Raw genomic sequence first — 18,050 nt, 5'->3', positions numbered from 1 at the left:
AGGAAGCAGGATTCTAGGGCCTACCCATACAAGGGAATGGGGTTAAACTAGGGCACGGATACCAGGAGCTAGAAGCCATTAGGGGAGCATGTTAAAGTTTGCTTGCCACAATTATAATCTGTTAACACTATTTAATTTGATGTTCAGAGTGTTATGTGTTTACTCTGTTTTATTCTTCATTATTCTAAAGCTCTGATTTAGTGAAGAAATATGTTCATTGTTACTAGGGTTTTAGTAATCTTAGGCATTCTTGTGTGTGTGTGTGTGTGTAAATGTATGCATACACATACTTTATTTCTCAAGATACATTTGTGTCACAGTATTATCTTCAGTTATAACTCAGCAATATAGCTTTCATTCTGGCTCCCCCGCCCCCAGAAGCGTAGCTCTTATCCTATTTGACCTACCAGTCCTCCTTTACAACCCATCTAATGTTGCTCATGTATTATTTTCTCAATTTTCTACCCCATACATCCCATGGAAGCATTCTTTACTGTTTGGGGGTCATTTGGCAGAGTGTACAGTGCTGCTTTCTGCCTTCTTTAAAACCTGGGTCTGGCCGGGCGGTGGTGGCGCACCCCTTTAATCCCAGCACTCAGGAGGCAGAGGCAGGTGGATCTCTGTGAGTTCGAGGCCAGCCTGGTCTACAGAGCGAGATCCAGGAAAGGCGCAAAGCTACACAGAAAAACAAAACAAAACAAAAAGCTTCATTATTTTGTTGTTTTTCGAGACAGAGTTTCTCTGTGTAGCCCTGGCTGTCCTAGAACTCACTCTGTAGATCATGCTGGCCTCAAACTCAGAGATCCACCTGCTGTCTCGCCCTCTGTCTCTGAGTGCTGGGATTAAAGGTATGTACCACTACCATGCCTTTAGTGTGAGATATATGTCTGTGTGTGTGTGTGTGTGTGTGTGTGTGTGTGTGTGTGTGTGTGTATGTATGGAACTTTATTGAAAGATTATGTAAAAAACACTGACATTAACCTGAGGGAGCAAGAATGAAAATCAATTAGTTTATTATTGTTGTTGTTGTTGATGATGTTTTTTCAAGACAGGGTTTCTCTGTGTAGTCCTGACTATCCTGGAACTCAACTCTGTAGTCTAGGCTGGCCTTGAATTCAGAGATCCGCCTGCCTCTGCCTCCCAAGTGCTGGGATTAAAGGTGTGTGCCACCACAGCTCAGCAGTATATATTATTTTTAAAAGCACTTTTAACCAAATGTGTCTGCACTTATTAGAAGTCAATTACTCCTACATATGTGTAATCATTACATGGATGTGTGATGTGTGTGTACTTGTTGCATTTGTATGAGCCAGGGCACATGTATCGAAGTCAGAGGCCAACCTCAGGTGTTGGACATATCGTCTACCTGTTTGAGACAGGACCTCTGTCATTGTTGGCTGTTGGCTATGCCAGGCCTTCTATCCTGCTGTAGAGCACTGGAATTGCAGACCATGTGCTATCATTTCCACCTTTTCTTCGGTGGTGTGAACTCAGCTCTTCAGGTTTACACAGCAAATGCTTACATACTCACTATCTTCCTAGTTCCCTTTAAAGGTTTTCACTCCAGCTTTCATGCCATTTCTTTCTATTCACATAGTAGAGGTTTACTTTCACATCCTAATCATGATTTCAGACTGCTCTCCCAACTAGAATCAGTGTCCATCTCTGCCACTTCTTTTATTTTATTTATCTAATCTATCTATCTATCTATCTATCTATCTATCTATCTATCTATCTATTTATTAATTCCGAATGCTGTTTATTGAAGGAGGGAAGAGGTCTTAAATACAGGCTTACAGCGCAATGGGAGAACCCCGGAGGGCAGAAGTTTGCTACCGATTTTACAATCTTGCATCTAAGCTGTTAACACCCATTATGTAGGATACATAGACAAGGAACTTCCCTTAAGCGTTCAGGAGGGTGGAACCCAGCAGGGAATTAGCATAGGGAGGATATCAAGGTCAAGGTCAGCAAGCAAGGCAACAGTTACCCAAAACGTGGGCCAGGACCCTTCAGGTCCCCCTTTTACTAAAAAAAATGAGCTGCTGACTTCGGTTGCGTGGTACGTCAGCAGGTCACCTTACCTGTCATGGAGACACCTGCCCAGGCCACACAGGCACTCTGTCTTAGGTTGGTGAACGCCCCCCCAGGCATTACCTGTCTCTGAATACTCATTATCATATAGGCTCAATCGTGTGTGAGCTGCAGTGTTAACTGCTGCCAAAGATCTCAAAGTGGCACTGGGCTTGCAATCTGTGTGTTCAACACAGAAAAGACCAACAGAGGTCCTATCCCACCCATAGCCAGTAGGCTAAAGCATCTCTGCCACTTCTAATCACTTAGGGTTTTTTAAAAATATTTTTTGTATTATTTATGTATGTGTGTATGTGTGCATGTATATGCCCATGGACACCAGAAGATCCGTTGGAACTGGAGATATCGATGGTTGTGAGTCACCTTGTGTGTGCTGGAGACTGAACCCAGTTCCTCAGGAAGAACAGCAAGTATTCTTGTATTAGTCAGAGTTCTGTAGAAAAAAAAAAAGAAAAAGATCCCTCAGGTGTGCCCAGCCATCTGGGTTTTAGTTAATTCTGATGTAGTCAAGTTGACAGCCAAGAATAACCATCATAGTTGTTAACCTCTGAGCCATCTCTCCAGCCTGTCATTCGGGCTTTAAATACTGGAGTTATTTCTGATGTGTACTTCTTCTTTTCTTACAATTTGTCATTGGCTCGTCTTTTCCCTCCCCACCTTGTCATGGCCATTAGTTTGATGATTACAACAGTCTTATGAGTGGGCCTTACTTCTCTAGGGTCTGGAGGGCCTGAACCTCTAAACTATCTTTGGCTTCCTATTTCTTTTTTCTTTTTTTTTTTTTTTTTTTGGTTTTTCGAGACAGGGTTTCTCTGTGTAGCTTTGCGCCTTTCCTGGGACTCACGTGGTAGCCCAGGCTGGCCTCGAACTCACAGAGATCCGCCTGGCTCTGCCTCCCAAGTGCTGGGATTAAAGGCGTGCGCCACCACCGCCCGGCGGCTTCCTATTTCTTAATAAATTATGCAATTCTGTGTGTGACTCCCCTGCTTTCTTTTTGAAATAAGTTCTTAGCCCAGGCTAACCTACCTCAAATTTATAGCATTAAAGTACCATTTTTATGTATAGTTTACTAGATAGAATACTATAGTTCAGAATCTCTTTATCTTTGCTAGGTACCCCTCACCTTTTAGTAATTGATTAATCGTCCTTTACCAGAGGTTATACAGGTGAATAAGTTAGTGAATTATGAAAAGATTTCATCTAACACATGCCTTATTTACACTGTAGTTGACTTAATCTCAATAACAGTGAGTAGTGTCAGTAATATTACTATACTATAAGCATTGGTTTCTTCTCTCTGGTATGTAGTTTGCACTGTTCTCTGATGATTAAGGACACATTTTTTGAATATTTACCATGGTCAGAGTAAAAAAAAAATACAAGAGAAGAGTTTATTTAGGAATTATGGTTTCAGAAGGCTAAAGTCCATGATAATGCAGCGTAGGCAGCAGGGGCAGGTGGCTAGGGCGGCAGCTGAGAGCTTACATCTTGAACTGAAAGTAAGAGGCAGAGAGCATATTAGGGATTTTTTTTTTAAGCTTGCTCTTGCTTTTTGTAAAATTTATTTACTTTCATTATATGCATTTTTTTTTTTTTTTTTTTGCCTGCATGTAAGTCTGTGTGAGAGTGTCAGATCTTGGAGTTACAGACAGTTGTCAGCTGCCATGTGGGTGCTGGGAATTGAACCCGTGTCCTCTAGAAGAGCAGTCAGTGCTCTTAACCGCTGAGCCATCTCTCCATCCCCAACATTGCTTTTTTTAAAAAAATAATTTATTGTTGTTTTTTTTTTTTTAATTTCATGTGCATTCGTGTTTTGCTTGCATGTATGTATGTCTGTGTGAAGGTGTCAGGGCTCCTGAAACTGGAGTTACAGATAGTTGTGAACTGCCATGTGGTTGCTGGGAATTGAAGCCAGGTCTTCAGGAAAGAGCAGCCAGTGCTCTCAGCCACTGAGCCATCTCTCCAGCCCTTATGTCTGAACTTTTTTAAATATTGAAAAAACAAAACATTAAAAGCACCTGTTGTCTAACACAGCACAGTGTTATTTTTATGCTTTTTTTCTTGTAGTTGTTGTTTGTGTTAATTTATCTCCCTAAAATAGTATAAGTTAGAGTGTAGCTTAGATTGTTTGCTTATCATCCACAAGGCTCTGGTTTCAGTTCCCAGCACTGTGCTCACACTGAGAGTGTGTGTGCGCGTGCGCGCGCGCGTGTGTGTGTGTGTGTGTGTTTGTGTGTGTTTGTGTGTGTGTGTGTGTGCGCGCGCGCGCGCGCGCGCAGGCGCGGGCTCGCTCCCCTGCATGCATATGAGCACTGAGGTGAGAATGAAATGGAATATAAGATGGAGTAGGTATTTGATGAATCCATGAGAGATAGACATTGAGGCCTCACTTCTGCCATCACCACCCAGTCACTATACTGTCTCTGAATCTTTTACTTTCCTAGAAAAATAGCAATACTGACAACCCTTTAAATGGAATAATTAAAGGAAGCATGCATTTTTAGTAAACAGTTTCCATCTGATAAACCTTAGACCCTGTGTCCACTCTGGTCATGAGGAATAAGTATTTGATTGGTGGATGAATTTACGGTTGTTACAGACTCTAGTTCATACTGTCTTCTTAGAACATTTTGAAATTGAATTGCCATTTTTGGAACCCTGTTATTAATAATAGTGCATTTTGCTAATTTTATAACCCTTATTTAGTTTTTCTACAGCTTTGTGTAATAAGCTAAATTGATTTGCACATCTTTCATTGTAGTTTCATTTTTGGGGTGAACTAATAAATAGGGCTCCTTAAAAGGTGCTAATTGATGGATTGGCCAGCAGTATGGTTTAGCAGGCAAAGGCCCTTCCTGTGAAGCCTGGCAACCTGACCCAGGACCACATAGTTGAAGGGAAGGTTGATTCTCCCCAAGTTGTCCTCTGCCTTCCACTTGTGCACCATGGCATATACACCCTTACTCCCTCTCACAATAACCAAGTAAATAAAAATGTAATTTTTTTAAAAAGGTGATCATTGACTTTGTAAGTTAAGAGTCTGAATGCCTTACAAGGCATATGGAATACTGCGTTTCTCTTGGCCTGAATGTTTTAGTTGATATAGTAGTGGAAAGGGAATTCTTTACCATGGCTTAAGGATACATAAACTCTCAGTGCAGCAATCTTTTTATTGTTGATTATTATAGCTTCTATTACTCCTAGAAGTTGACCAACAGGGACCTGAGTTTAGGAGATTTTGTCATTCAGCTTTCATATAGTAAATGCTGAGGCCAGCCCTTTGCCTGCAGGGCCCTCTATCACTGAAGAGAATCTGTGGCGTTACTTTAGGCAGTCAAGTGTGGGGGAGGAGTGAAGGCTCTCAGGGTTCTCAGGGTGGATTTGGCCTTTGAACATGATGGGCATGTGATGCTGTATTCTTGAAACACCAGACACTGTTTGTTGCAACATTTCAGTCTTCTCTCTCAATCTTTAATTTACTAGAAACTTGTTTAGCACTGTTCTATTTTGCATAGCTTTTTAATTTTTATTTTTTAAAGGATTTTAAATAATGTGTATGTGTGTATGTGGGTATGTGCACATGAGTGTGGGTGGAGGCCAAAAGTGGTATTTGGATCTTCTGGAGCTAGTGGTTGTGAGCTGCCTGATTTGGGTGCTGGGAAATAGACTCCAGGCTCCTGCAAGAGCAGCAAGTACTCCTAACTGCTGAGCCACATCTCCAGCCGTGTGTGTGTGTGTGTGTGTGTGTGTGTGTGTGTGTGTGTGTGTGTGTACATATATATACATAATATTTAAAAAGATTATTGTGTTTTTTTGATGTGTATGAGCATTTTGCCTACATGTGTGCCTGGTGCCAACAGAGGCCACAAGAGGAGATTGGGTCCCCTGGAACTGGAGTTATGGACAGGTTAGAGCCATTATCCATGGTGCTGAGAATCCAACCTTGGTCTTCTGCAAGAGTAGTGAGTGTTCTTAACTACTGAACTATCTCTCCAGCCCCATATATGTGTCTTAAAAGCTGATGAACTTATGTAGTTGGAGAAAATTTTCAGTTTAAATAAAATATCGCAGTCTTTAACTTTCTACAGTTTTTAAGAGTGTTTTTAATTTGAATTTTATTTTTACTTACTGTGTTTTGTACATGTGTGTGTGTGCATGTGCCATGATCTCTGGGGATGGAATTCAGATCTTTATACTTTTAAGACTTGCTCACCAAGCGCTTTTACTTGCTGGACCATCGCAGTCTGCCTTTTCAGGGTTTTGCCAAGGAGACTCATCTGGGATGAGGTAAGCACAGGATGAGATGTCATCTACTAACTGATGCTGTAGCTTTTGAGATGACAAAGAAAAATCATTAAGGAGGGTGTCATTTTAAAGTTCTTTAATGATTAGTAAAGTTAAATATTTAAGTGTGGGAATGTAATTGTAGTTGCTTGATTGACACCCCCTACTTCCTTTTTGTTTCTTTAAAAAATCAAGGGTTTGGCATAATGCTCAGTGGCAAAGTGTTATCTTAGCATGGCCCTGGGTTTGATCCCACCAAAAGAGTTGGGAGGATGGGAGAAGTTTAGAAATTTAAATATAATTTGCAAAGAGAAAAAGCAAGGGCAGCCCAAATCTTAGTTAGAAAACTGAGCTTCTTTTTTTTTCCGGGGTGCGGGGGGGTTTCGAGACAGGGTTTCTCTGTGTAGCTTTGAGCCTTTCCTGGAACTCACTTGGTAGCCCAGGCTGGCCTTGAACTCACAGAGATCCACCTGGCTCTGTAGATGTAACTGTTTTGTTAAATAAGAAACATTGAGCTAATGCAGAGATGAAAGCCCAAGAGGTCAGAGCTAAGAGCTAAAAACCTTACCCTTTACTGCCGCTCCTGTCCTTCCCTCCGCCAAGAGACCTCCTTCCTGTCTCTGTCTTTTAATAGACTTTCTGTTCTGCCTTCTCATTGGTTATAAACTCAACCACATGACCTCCTCGTCACTGCCCATCTATACAGACCTCCAGGTCTTCTATGGTTAGTATTGAGATTAAAGGCGTGTGTCTCCATGCTGGCTGTATCCTTGAACACACAGAGATCTGCCGAGCTCTGCCTCCCACGTGCTGGGATTAAAGGCATGTGCCACCACCGCCCAGCTTCTGCTATGGCTTGCTATTTGCTCTGACCCCCAGGCAACTTTATTAACATACAAATAAAATCACATTTCAGTACAAATAAAATATCACCATATGGCTCTGCCTCCCGAGTGCTGGGATTAAAGGCGTGCACCACCACCGCCAGCAACTATGAGCTTCTTAAGTAGTTATAGCCTGAACACCTGGCCTTGCTATAGAGCCCAGTCTGGCCTCAGCCTCAGTGTTCTTGCTTTAGTTTTCCACGGATTGGAATTGCTGGCATGTGTCACCATACCTGGACTTGGAAACGTTTTTTTCCATCCTGGGGATAGAACCTAGGGCCTCACACACACATACTGTGGAAGCACTCTGCCTCTGAGCTGTAACCCCAACCCCTTTTAACCTTTTTTTCCTTTAGATATGGTATTGCTAAGTTGCCCAGACTGGCCTAAACTCACTCCATATTAGGCAGGTCTTGAATTTGTGATCCTCTTGCATTAGCTTCCTGTAGCTGGGATCACAGGCCTGACAATTCCATCAAGGACAATATTTATTAAATGATGGATAGAACATGTATTATGTCTTCATGTAAAATTGATCCATAAAAATGGCCTGAAAGGCACAGAATGCATATCGGCATGGCAGCCAAAATGGCAGTGCTTTCTACTCTCATTGCCTAAGTTTCTTTTGCCTTTTCTCTCCCTTCATTTTAAAAATGTTCTTAAATATGAAGAAAGAAAGGAAACAGGTAAAGTTAGAGCCTATTCCACTTATTTTGTAATGATCTGTTTTCCTCAAAGATCTAAGTAGCATTTACCAGTATGAATAAGATTAATTATTATAATACAAGCCAATTTGAAAATTGGTTTTTAAATTGAGCCATAATATGTAAAATCTTATGGTAATGTGCAGATCTGACTATATTCAAGTGCAGTTTCCATACCCATACCAATTGTCTTGTAATAATCAAGAATGCATCCTCTGTGTGGTGTTTGGAAGTTAATACTGTTTTGGAAATCACACTGGTATGTATAGTGGCTTCCCTGGGTGTATGTGGCCCATTATTGATCATAATTTTATTTTGAAATTTTATTTTAAGTAGATAGGGTAAGCCCCTTTAGATTTTTAGTGGTTAGAAGATGGAGGGTTGGGATGTGTGAATGAGGAGGACTACTAGAGTGAACAACATTGAAAGAGGCTCGGATAATAATTCATCAAGTGGTAGAAAAAATAGCACAGTTCATGTGGAAAACAGAGGAGACAAGTAATTCCTGGGAGAAATGCCTTCAAAACTTAACCATGAAGCTCTCGCAAATACAAATAAATATGTACATTGTAATGAGAAAGAAGAATCCCTGCTCTGTGAAGCAGAGGGCTTTGGTGTGGCTGCATGTGTGAGTACTGCCTCTTCTGACCAGCTGTTTTCCAGGCTTACTCTATTTCTCTCCATCGTTTCCTTTTCTACATTGAAATCCTCCTTTAAATGACACTACTTTTTTACCCATCAGCCTTAAATAAACACTTAATAAATGTACCATGTCCTTAAAGAATAACACAATAGTAAGTCTTAACAATGGTTTCTTTATATTAGGAATCTTTAATGTATAGGGATTTAATGCTGATGGAATGTTGTTAGAATATAAGTTCCATGAAGGAAAGGGTCGTTTGTTTGTTTGTTTGTCTGTTTGATGCCAGCTTGGTAATAACTTTGGCTGTCATGGTATTCACTGTGTAAACTCAAAATGATCATGAACTAGAGGCAATCTTCCTGCCTCAGGCTCTCAAGTTCTGGGATCATTGTTGTGAGCCATCATGCCCCGCTAAGAAAGGAAATTTTTTTAAAGGCTAAGAACATAACTCAGTGGTAGAGTGCTTGTCTAGCATGCATCAAGTCCTGACTCCATCACAAGTAGTATGAAAAAGGGGGAAGGAATTTCTTTTTGTCCATTGTTGTATCTGGTGTCCAGAATAAGAAAGATACTCAATAAATACTTACTGAATAAATTTTTAAAACATTAGCCTTAAGAAAAATTTAATATAACTTACTTATGAAAATTATTTCATCTGGGCGGTGGTGGCGCACGCCTTTAATCCCAGCACTCGGGAGGCAGAGCCAGGTGGATCTTTGTGAGTTTGAGGCCAGTCTGGTCTACAGAGCGAATCCAGGACAGGCACCAAAACTACACTGAGAAACCCTGTCTCGGGGGGAAAAAAAGTTATTTCAGTGAAGCTGTCTTTTGTTTGTAGTTTTTTGAGACAGGGTCTCACTATGTAGCCTTGGCTCACCTGGAGATCAGTATATGAGACAGGCTTGCTGGGAGGAAAGGCGTAATCACTGCTCCTGGCTTCAGTGAAGTGTACTTTTTTTAATTAAAACTTTCTTTGAGATTTTATTTTTATTTTGTGTGTTTGGATGTTTTGCCTGCATACATGTTTGTGCACCATGTGTATGCAGTCCCTGTGGAAGCCAGAAGAGGGCATTAGAGTACGTGTGACTGTAGGTTCTGAGGATTGAACTCCAATCTTCTAGAAGAGCAGCCAGAACTCTTAACTCTCTGCCATCTCTCCTGCCCCAGTAAAGCATTCTTGGTTCCTCAGTGCATGGCAGGGATTCTCAAAGCGACAGAAACTTTACATCCTCCTAACTGTCCCCTTTGTTTTCTTTTCCCAATCTGAGTATTTCAAGTGCCAGGATCAGCTGGACAGGACTGAAATTGATAGTGCCAAGGAGACACAGACTTAAATGGTAGCTGTAGATGGCAGAAGTAAAGAGCACAGGAATTACAAATTTCATCAACGTGTTAGGGCTCAGATAAGCACTGGAGTAGAACACCAAATAGCTAAGGTGCCGGAGCCAGCTAAAAGGTGGAGGTGGTGAGTTGATGGAGGCAGTAGAGAAAATCAAGTTGGCAGTGTGCTTGCTTTCATACAGCCAGCACAGGGAGCCATTGGGAGTGGCATAACATACCACCGAGGACAGCTCTTCGTTTAGCTGCTGTTTGTAAAATGGGTTGTAGCTTGAGCTGAAGTAGTGAATAGAACTGTAGCAGTTCAGGGTGATGTCACTGTTTGGCCTATTGTGTTGTCTAGTGCTGGCCTTTAACAGATACCCTTTGAAGTCCTCCATCCCCACTTGATGATATAGGGATGATGAAGGCAGGAGAAGAGTTCTCGGAAGCAGTAGGTCTGGATTCTAGTCTCTCCTTTCTGTGCTATTTTCTACAATCATGAGTATGAATAGACAAGTACTTTGACCTGTAAGCAGGAGTCTAGATTGGATCATTTTTGGAGCTTAGCACTTGTTTTCCTTATTTGAATTATAGACAGTGTGAGTAGGGAATACTGTATCTTGCATCTCATTGCTAATTTCTACTAATTATTTAAAGAAGTAAAAGAACCAGAGCATTATCTCACAGTCTGTACAATTTTTCTTGTGAATAAATGACTTCTCTATTTTAAAATATGTATTTATTGAGTGTGGTTGGGTATTTAGTATTTTAATTATTATTAAACTATCATAGTGCTCAAGCTAATGGACAGAACTTCATCCTGGGTTACTTTTAGAGAAACATGAAGAATGTAGAGTCCATTCTGCCATGTATAGTGTCTTATATACTAAACAGAGCTCAGGGAGATGATTCAGTCAGTAAAGTGCTTGCCAGGCAAGCAGGAGGACCCGCGCTCCATCTCTAACACTCGTGTTAAACAGACACGCAAACTGAGCATGTGACGTGCTCTTGTAAGGCAGAGACAGGAGGATCCCTGGCCCTTGGTGGTCAGCCAGCCTAATCAGCAAGTCCAAGGTTCTAGTGAGAGACTTCATTTCAGAGAACAAAGTGGATGACTCCTGAGGAGCAACACCTGAGGTTGACCTCTGACCTACACACACACACACACACACACACACACACACACACACACACACACACACACACACACACACACATACATGCACATATACCTGCAAACTACCCGCCCCCAGCCTCAAAGCACAATAATACTAACAGTGTTTAGTATCATTAGAACTGATACCTTTTTTTGCTCACTGAATACACTATTCTCTCCCATCATTTCCTAGCTGAAGGTTTTAGTACCTCAGCTTTCACAGTCCCCACTCTTCTTCCCCTGTTGTTTTGTTTGTGTTTGGACTGTTTCTTGCCCCACCCCCTTTAATCCATCTGGAAAGATGAAGAGGCAGCTGCTATGGTTAACTGTGCATTTTGGCTAATGAATAACAGACTAACAGGATACATAAAGCATATGCAAACTATGTAGTGCTAGTTGCTGTCAGGGCCCTAGGGATACAATGCATTTACTTTTAAAAAAAAATTATCATGTGGTATTTTGTTTTCTAATTTACCATTCTTAATACTGTAATGCTACCACAAAGTTCGCTTTTTTCTGCTTAGGCTGTATAGTATTTCATTTTATGATGAATTTATAAAAGATGGTTAAGGTCCAAAAAGGAAACGAATCAGTCAATTATACTTAAGAAATAAGTTTCCTAGTTCAGGTGTATTTTTAGAAAAATAGGGACAAATTTTATGGCATACTTGGTTTTTGGACCTCTAACTTATTTTCTCTTTCTTGCCTTTTGGCTGCTAGTGCTTCTTTTGAATTTCTCTGGGGTTAGAACCACCATGTACTATGTTTCTTGAAAATGTTTCTACCCTAGCTGGGTGTGGTGGCACTTGGGAGGCAGAGGCAGGCAGAGTGCCTCCTGCTCTACACAGTGAGCTCCAGGCCAGCTAAGCCTACCTTGTGAGACTGCATCTCACCCTCTGCAGCGTTTCTATCATGAAGGCCAGCTACAACTTGAATATTGCATTCGACCAACCTTTGAAGATCCCTGTAACTTGCCACCCTGTCTCCTGCTGTCCCATCTCATAGCTGTCCTCTCTCTGCAGTGCTCCATGCCCAGGTCTCTGTGGCTGGGCTGTTCCAGCCTGGCGGACAGCATGCCTTCGCTGCGATGCCTGTATAACCCAGGGACTGGCGCACTCACAGCTTTCCAGGTACTTTCTCTGTCTCTGTGGGTTGTTGGTGGGGTATGTGTGTCTAATTCATTAGTATGTCCATTCTTCTTTCCTATGATTTACTTACATCCACCTCTTCTCCTTTATGTAGCCTGTATTTCACATCACTCAGTATTTCTTTAATGATTAACTTTTAATGTAGACCTAGACTTAATCCATTTTTAAAAAATCTTTATCATAATTGGTTTGTCAAAATGAACATAGCACAACTTGGTGGTGTGTTTCAGATCTTGTAGAAGCATGATACTAATTTTTAAAACAATCTAAATAGCAATTCTGATTGTACTGTTCACTCTGGACCTTCATAAAGTCAAATCATGTAATTAGGTGATTGAAATTAGATGCACAAACATTTTATGTTTTTCTTATGACTACTGTGTTCATAATGCTTGGGTTACTATGCTACTATCTATATGTGTGTAATGTATCAGAACTATTTGTTGCTTGTATATTAAAGATGGTTTCTAGCTTCAGAGTGGTAAAGCTGTAGATGCATTGTTCATTTTGAGACAGTCCAATTGGTCTTACATGATTGGTGGGCTCTAGCTCCTCTCAGTCTTTCTTAGAGGCTAAGGGGTCAGTTCCATGATGTAAGAGAAGCTATAGAAGAAAAGAATGGAACATTGGAGAGGAAAATGAAAGAACTTGGTGCTCAGAGCTTATGGGTTAGGGTACCATGGATGATTGTTTTCTTGACAGAGGTGTTATCTATTCACTTCAGGTATTTGGAATTAGTGTTTAACATTTTATAATAATATAGAAAATGGTCTTTTTTCCCTTTTAGGTATATTTTAGTTTTATATATGTGTATGTGTATGCAGGTGCCTGAAGAGGCCAGAGGGAGGGTCAGATTCCCCGAAGCTGTTGTGTACAGGCAGTTGTGAGCCACCAGACATGGGTTCTGGGACCCAAACTCAGGTCATCTGGAAAGAGCATTAAACTCTCCAACTCCCCAAATTGGTTTTTTAGTGTGTGTGTGTGTGTGTGTGTGTGTGTGTGTGTGTGTGTGTGTGTGTAGCGGGGGAGTGTTTGAGACAGGACTAGGCTCTGTGGAGTAGACTAGCCTCAAAACTGGAATTATAGGAGTGAGTGAGCCACATGCTCAGCTATTTACCTAGTTGTTTTTAACCTATGCAGTTCAGTATCTGTTCAGAGGAAATTCACAGACAAGCTGTAACTAAATATGAAAGAACCCATGATTAAGTCTTAAGGAAAGAAAGTAAGGACTGACAGTTACCAGTCTTCAGCGATACTGTTTTAGCAATGATCATGCTGGAGACTTTAATTTTCCTTTGTACAGTTTAACATTAATAATCTTCCTTTGCTTATACTCTAAAATAGTAAAGCATGTTGACTCTAAAAATAGGTAAATCTTTTTAAATACATTGTCACTGTCTACATTAGGATTTTTATTACTGTAAAGAGACACTGTGACCACAGCAGTTCTTTTTTTTTTTTTAAAGATTTATTTATTATGTATAGTGTTCTGTCTGTATGTTTGCCTGCACACCAGAAGAGGGCACCAGATTTCATTATAGATGGTTGTGAGCCACCATGTGGTTGCTAGGAATTGAGCTCAGGACCTCTGGAAGAGCAATCAATGCTCTTAACCTCTGAGCCATCTCTCCAGCTATTCTTATAAAGGAAAACATTTTTTTTTCTTCCTCTGAGCCATCTCTCCAGCTATTCTTATAAAGGAAAACATTTTTTTTTTTCTTTCCAGAGCTGAGGACCGAACCCAGGGCCTTGCGCTTGTTAGGCAAGTGCTCTACCACTGAGCTAAATCCCCAACCCAAAGGAAAACATTTAATTGGGGCTAGTTTACAGTTCAGAGGTTTAGTCTATTATCATCCTGGTGGGAAGCATGGCAGCACACAGGCAGATGTAGTACTAGAGAGGTACCCCACAGTTCTACATCTGGATTAGCAGACAGCAGGGAGTGGGGAGGAGAGAGGAGAGCAGAGCAGAGGAGAGGAGGGAGGAGGGAGAGGGACACTGGGCCTGGCTTGAGTATTTGAAACCTCAGAGCCCACCCCCAGTGACATATTTCCTCCAACAAGGCCATGCTTACTAATAGTACCACCCCCTATGGGCCTATGGGGGCCATTTTCATTCAAACCACCAGAGTCACTCACTGTTAGTAAGATCTTGAACAAATTGTTTAACTCTGATGCTCCTTTTCTAAACCTGTTAAGTGGTGACTGTAGACATGAGTGGACACATGGTAATAGTTGTTGCTTTTATCATCATCATCATCATCTACATTGTTTCTTTGTTAGAAGAGTATATATGATAATCTGAGCGTGTCGGTTCATCTCAGGGTGAATTGTGTATTGTTTGTTTTTTTTAACATTGTATCCTGTTGAGGAAGGTACTGACTTTAAGAGGAACTCAGTCTAACTTCTGCTGATTTTGAGTTTTCTGTTTTTGTTTTGTTATTGTTTTGTTTGAGACAAAATACCGCTTTATAACCCAGGCTGGCCTGGAACTTTCGTGCATCCTGCCTTGGCCTTCTAAACCCTGGAATTATAGGTGTGCGTCACCAAGCCCTGCTAACCTATTGGTTTTTAGTTGATTTCATTGAGTTTAATCAGCCTGTAAAGTCTCAAGGAATAGGCTCTCCAAGATTGGCCTCACTTTAGGTACATTTAGGCATTCCACAGTCACTCTTGGGTTTGGTAATTTGCTTGAAAGTATTCAGATAATTTACAGTTTATTAACAGGAGAGGATACAGGTTAAACTTATCCAAAGGAGACATCCAAGGGCCAGAGAGATGGTTCAGTGTGTAAGGATTAGTGACCTGAATTCAATCCTTGGATCCCACAAGGTAGCATGCAGGAGAGAATTACTCCTCCCAGTCCTCAGATGTACACACACAAACACACACACACACACACACACACACACACACACACACACACACACACACACACACACACACATGCATATGCATGCATGCACACACAGAGTCACAAATAATTTATTTCATTTTATATGTATGGGTATTTGCATGTATGTCTGTGTACCACATGCATACAGTGCTTGCAGAGGCCAGAAGAAAGTTACAGATAGTTGTGAGTCATCATGTGAGTACTGGGAATGAAGCCTAGTGCTCTTAACCACTAAGCATCTTTCCAGCCCTAAATAAATAATTTTAAGAAGTACTTAATTCAAAACAAAACAAACAAAAACCCCGAAGAGACATATAGGAAAGGGTCTTGGAGGAGTTGAAATGTAGAATTTTTAATCACCTTCTTTCCATGGAACCATGAATGTTATAGCCTCCCAGCCACAGTGTATGATAATATATACCAACCTCCAAAGTCATGTTTATTGAGATTTATTTGCTTACTGCCCGCATAGCTGGCTTTTAGTCTCCAGCCCATCCCTGTAGGCCACACGGAAGCCTATCACCTCTTGGTGTTAAAACTGATACAGTGTGGCTTCAAGCTCTCAATGTAGATTGTATTTCCAGTATCTAAACTTCCCAGGCAAACAGAGACCCTTTTGTCGGCAAGAGGTCAAGAAGCCTAGAGACCACTTCTTGACAACCAAGGGTAAAGGCCAGATTTCTTTTTGAATAAGGTTAATTCTTCACTACATAGGTGTCATAACCTGTTTTGGGAATGCGATGAGACCTATTTATCTTTGTGTATATAGAAGCCAGTTTTTATTTGATAGTTTTTATATATGTGTGTGTGCATGATTTTTCTATTTATATTCCGTTGTGAAATGAGCATGAAAGCTATGAAGCCACATAATCCCAAAGACATAATCTCCCCAAACTGATTGATTCTATAAAAGATGTGCAGAGATTAATAGACTGTTTAGAAGAGGGACCAGACTAGAGTCAGGGCTAAGTGGTAAGAATACCTGCTTGGTGTGCACAGGACCCTGGATTCTGTCTCTAGCACCATAAATACTACAAAGTAATATTGGTCTAATCAGAGTTGGGGTAAGAAGGATCAGGTAACCTGTGCTGAGGATCTAAACTGAGCAGGAATCATTTAAACAGAGAGACTGACTGAGGACAGGTATGGCTCGGGTGCATTAACACCACCCCCACCCCCACCCCCACCCACAAGACAGAACTATCTCAGAGACGACAGAAGAAATGGAAACTTACTGAGAAAGTCCTAGGGAAGCTACTGATGACCTAATCACTTAGGACTCGAGGGGTCATGGACAAGGTGCTGGAAGGATTTGAGCACAGCTTTGACCCAATTCCATGTGTAGCACTCTGACTGGAGAAGGGTCGTTTCACTAACATTATTCTTGTGTTTTGAGGAAAGGTCTTGTGTAGCCCATGCTGGCCTTGACCTACCAATCCTCATACCTCTTCCTCCCAAGTCTGAGGTTATAGCCCTATGCCACCATACATAGCAGTTTTACTGATTGTGAGGACAGTGTGCACTCTTTAAAAATTATTGAGGGGAGGAGAAAGGAGAAGGAGTGGATCTGGGGGAGAGGGGAGCTTTGGGGAGAGGAACTGGGTGGAGAGGAGGGAGGGGAAACTAGTCGGGATGTAATATATGAAAAAAGAATAAATAAAAAGGAAAAATTTTTTAAGGGACTGTAAACTTATTTTATGCATGTAGCTTACTTCTGTGATACTTATTATTTGAAATGAGAGTAGAAAAATACTGTTAATTTATTTTAAATAATTATAATAAACCTCCAGGATATGGAAGCACACAACTGTAGTTTCAACAGTCTGTAGGTGGAGGCAGGAGGATCCTAAGTTCAAGGTCAGTCTAGCTACACAGCAAGTTTGAAGCCAGCCTGGCCTACATAGATTCCCCCCATAACAACAACACTAACAACAAAAATGTATGTCATGTTAATGAATAGGACTTTTTTTTTTTTCCCCTTCAAGATAGAGTTTCTCTGTGTAGCCTTGGCTGTCCTGGAACTCACTCTGTAAACTAGGCTGATGTCGAACTCACAGAGATCCACTTACCTCTTCCTCTTGAGTGCTGAGATTAAAGGTGTGTGCCACGACTGCCTGGCTAGATAGGACATTTTAATGAACTATATTTAAAACATTAATACGGGGCTGGAGAGATGCTCAGTGGTTAAGAACACTGGCTGCTCTTCAGAGGACCTGAGTTCAATTCCCAGCACCCACATGACAGCTCACAACCATCTGTAATGGGATCTGATTCCCTTTTCTGGTATGCTTGAAGATAAGACAGGTATTATAATATTCATATACATAAAATAAATATTAAAAAATAAGTCATTAATACTGGCATTCTTTCATTTTGATAACATCTAGTGTCTGGAGTAATTTAAGGCAGGTGAATTTTCATGTATGTTTCTGCATTCGTGGTTATGCTTTGTTTAAATCATCAGAGGACTGTCTGGCCTATATAGATATAAAGTTTAAAAGAGAGGTACCATGGCTGGGCAGTGGTGGCTCACACCTCTAATCCCAGGTCTCAGGAGGTAGAGGCAGGTGGATCTCTGTGAGTTCCAGGCCAGCCTGGTCTACAGAGCTAGTTCCCAGGACAGCTAGGGCTGTAGCACAGAGAAACCCTGTCCCAGTCTGGAATCTATGAGATCCTGTGTCAAAAAATATTTATATGAATGTGTGTGTGCGTGCATGTTTGTGTGTGTATGTTTAAACCTTCTGACTTTGGTATCAAAGAACCAAGAAAAGTTCAAATTTTTATTTGTCCTAAAGCAATTTTGAATTAAAGTAGAAAATAATCTGAGCCAACTCACTATCAGAGCCTTTTCTAGTTTTAATTAAAAGTCAGCAGTAATTTTTAAAAGCTTAATATGTTCTCTATATGTTACTACTTTTGGAA

General features: G+C 41.0%; 1 protein-coding gene across 6 annotated transcripts in view; it reads left to right on the top strand.

The window, feature by feature from the left end:
* The window catches only part of Btrc (beta-transducin repeat containing E3 ubiquitin protein ligase), a 189,397-nt gene that overhangs the window by 60,214 nt on the left and 111,133 nt on the right, over positions 1–18,050 (top strand). For 4 of the 6 annotated variants that reach the window (XM_052714906.1, XM_052714907.1, XM_052714905.1 and 1 more), the window contains one exon: positions 12,108–12,215. The exons of the other annotated variants lie outside the window; for them this stretch is intronic. In XM_052714906.1, the coding sequence (XP_052570866.1) occupies positions 12,108–12,215 (108 nt within the window). The remainder of the gene's footprint in view (positions 1–12,107; positions 12,216–18,050) is intronic. 6 annotated transcript variants of the gene reach the window in all.

This window comes from Peromyscus californicus, unplaced genomic scaffold (assembly GCF_007827085.1).
Source record: "Peromyscus californicus insignis strain IS unplaced genomic scaffold, ASM782708v3 Scaffold_4__1_contigs__length_199733344, whole genome shotgun sequence".
Lineage (NCBI taxonomy): Eukaryota > Metazoa > Chordata > Mammalia > Rodentia > Cricetidae > Peromyscus > Peromyscus californicus.
Note: the sequence above shows the minus strand (reverse complement) of the source record. Positions and strands in the feature narration are given on the sequence as shown.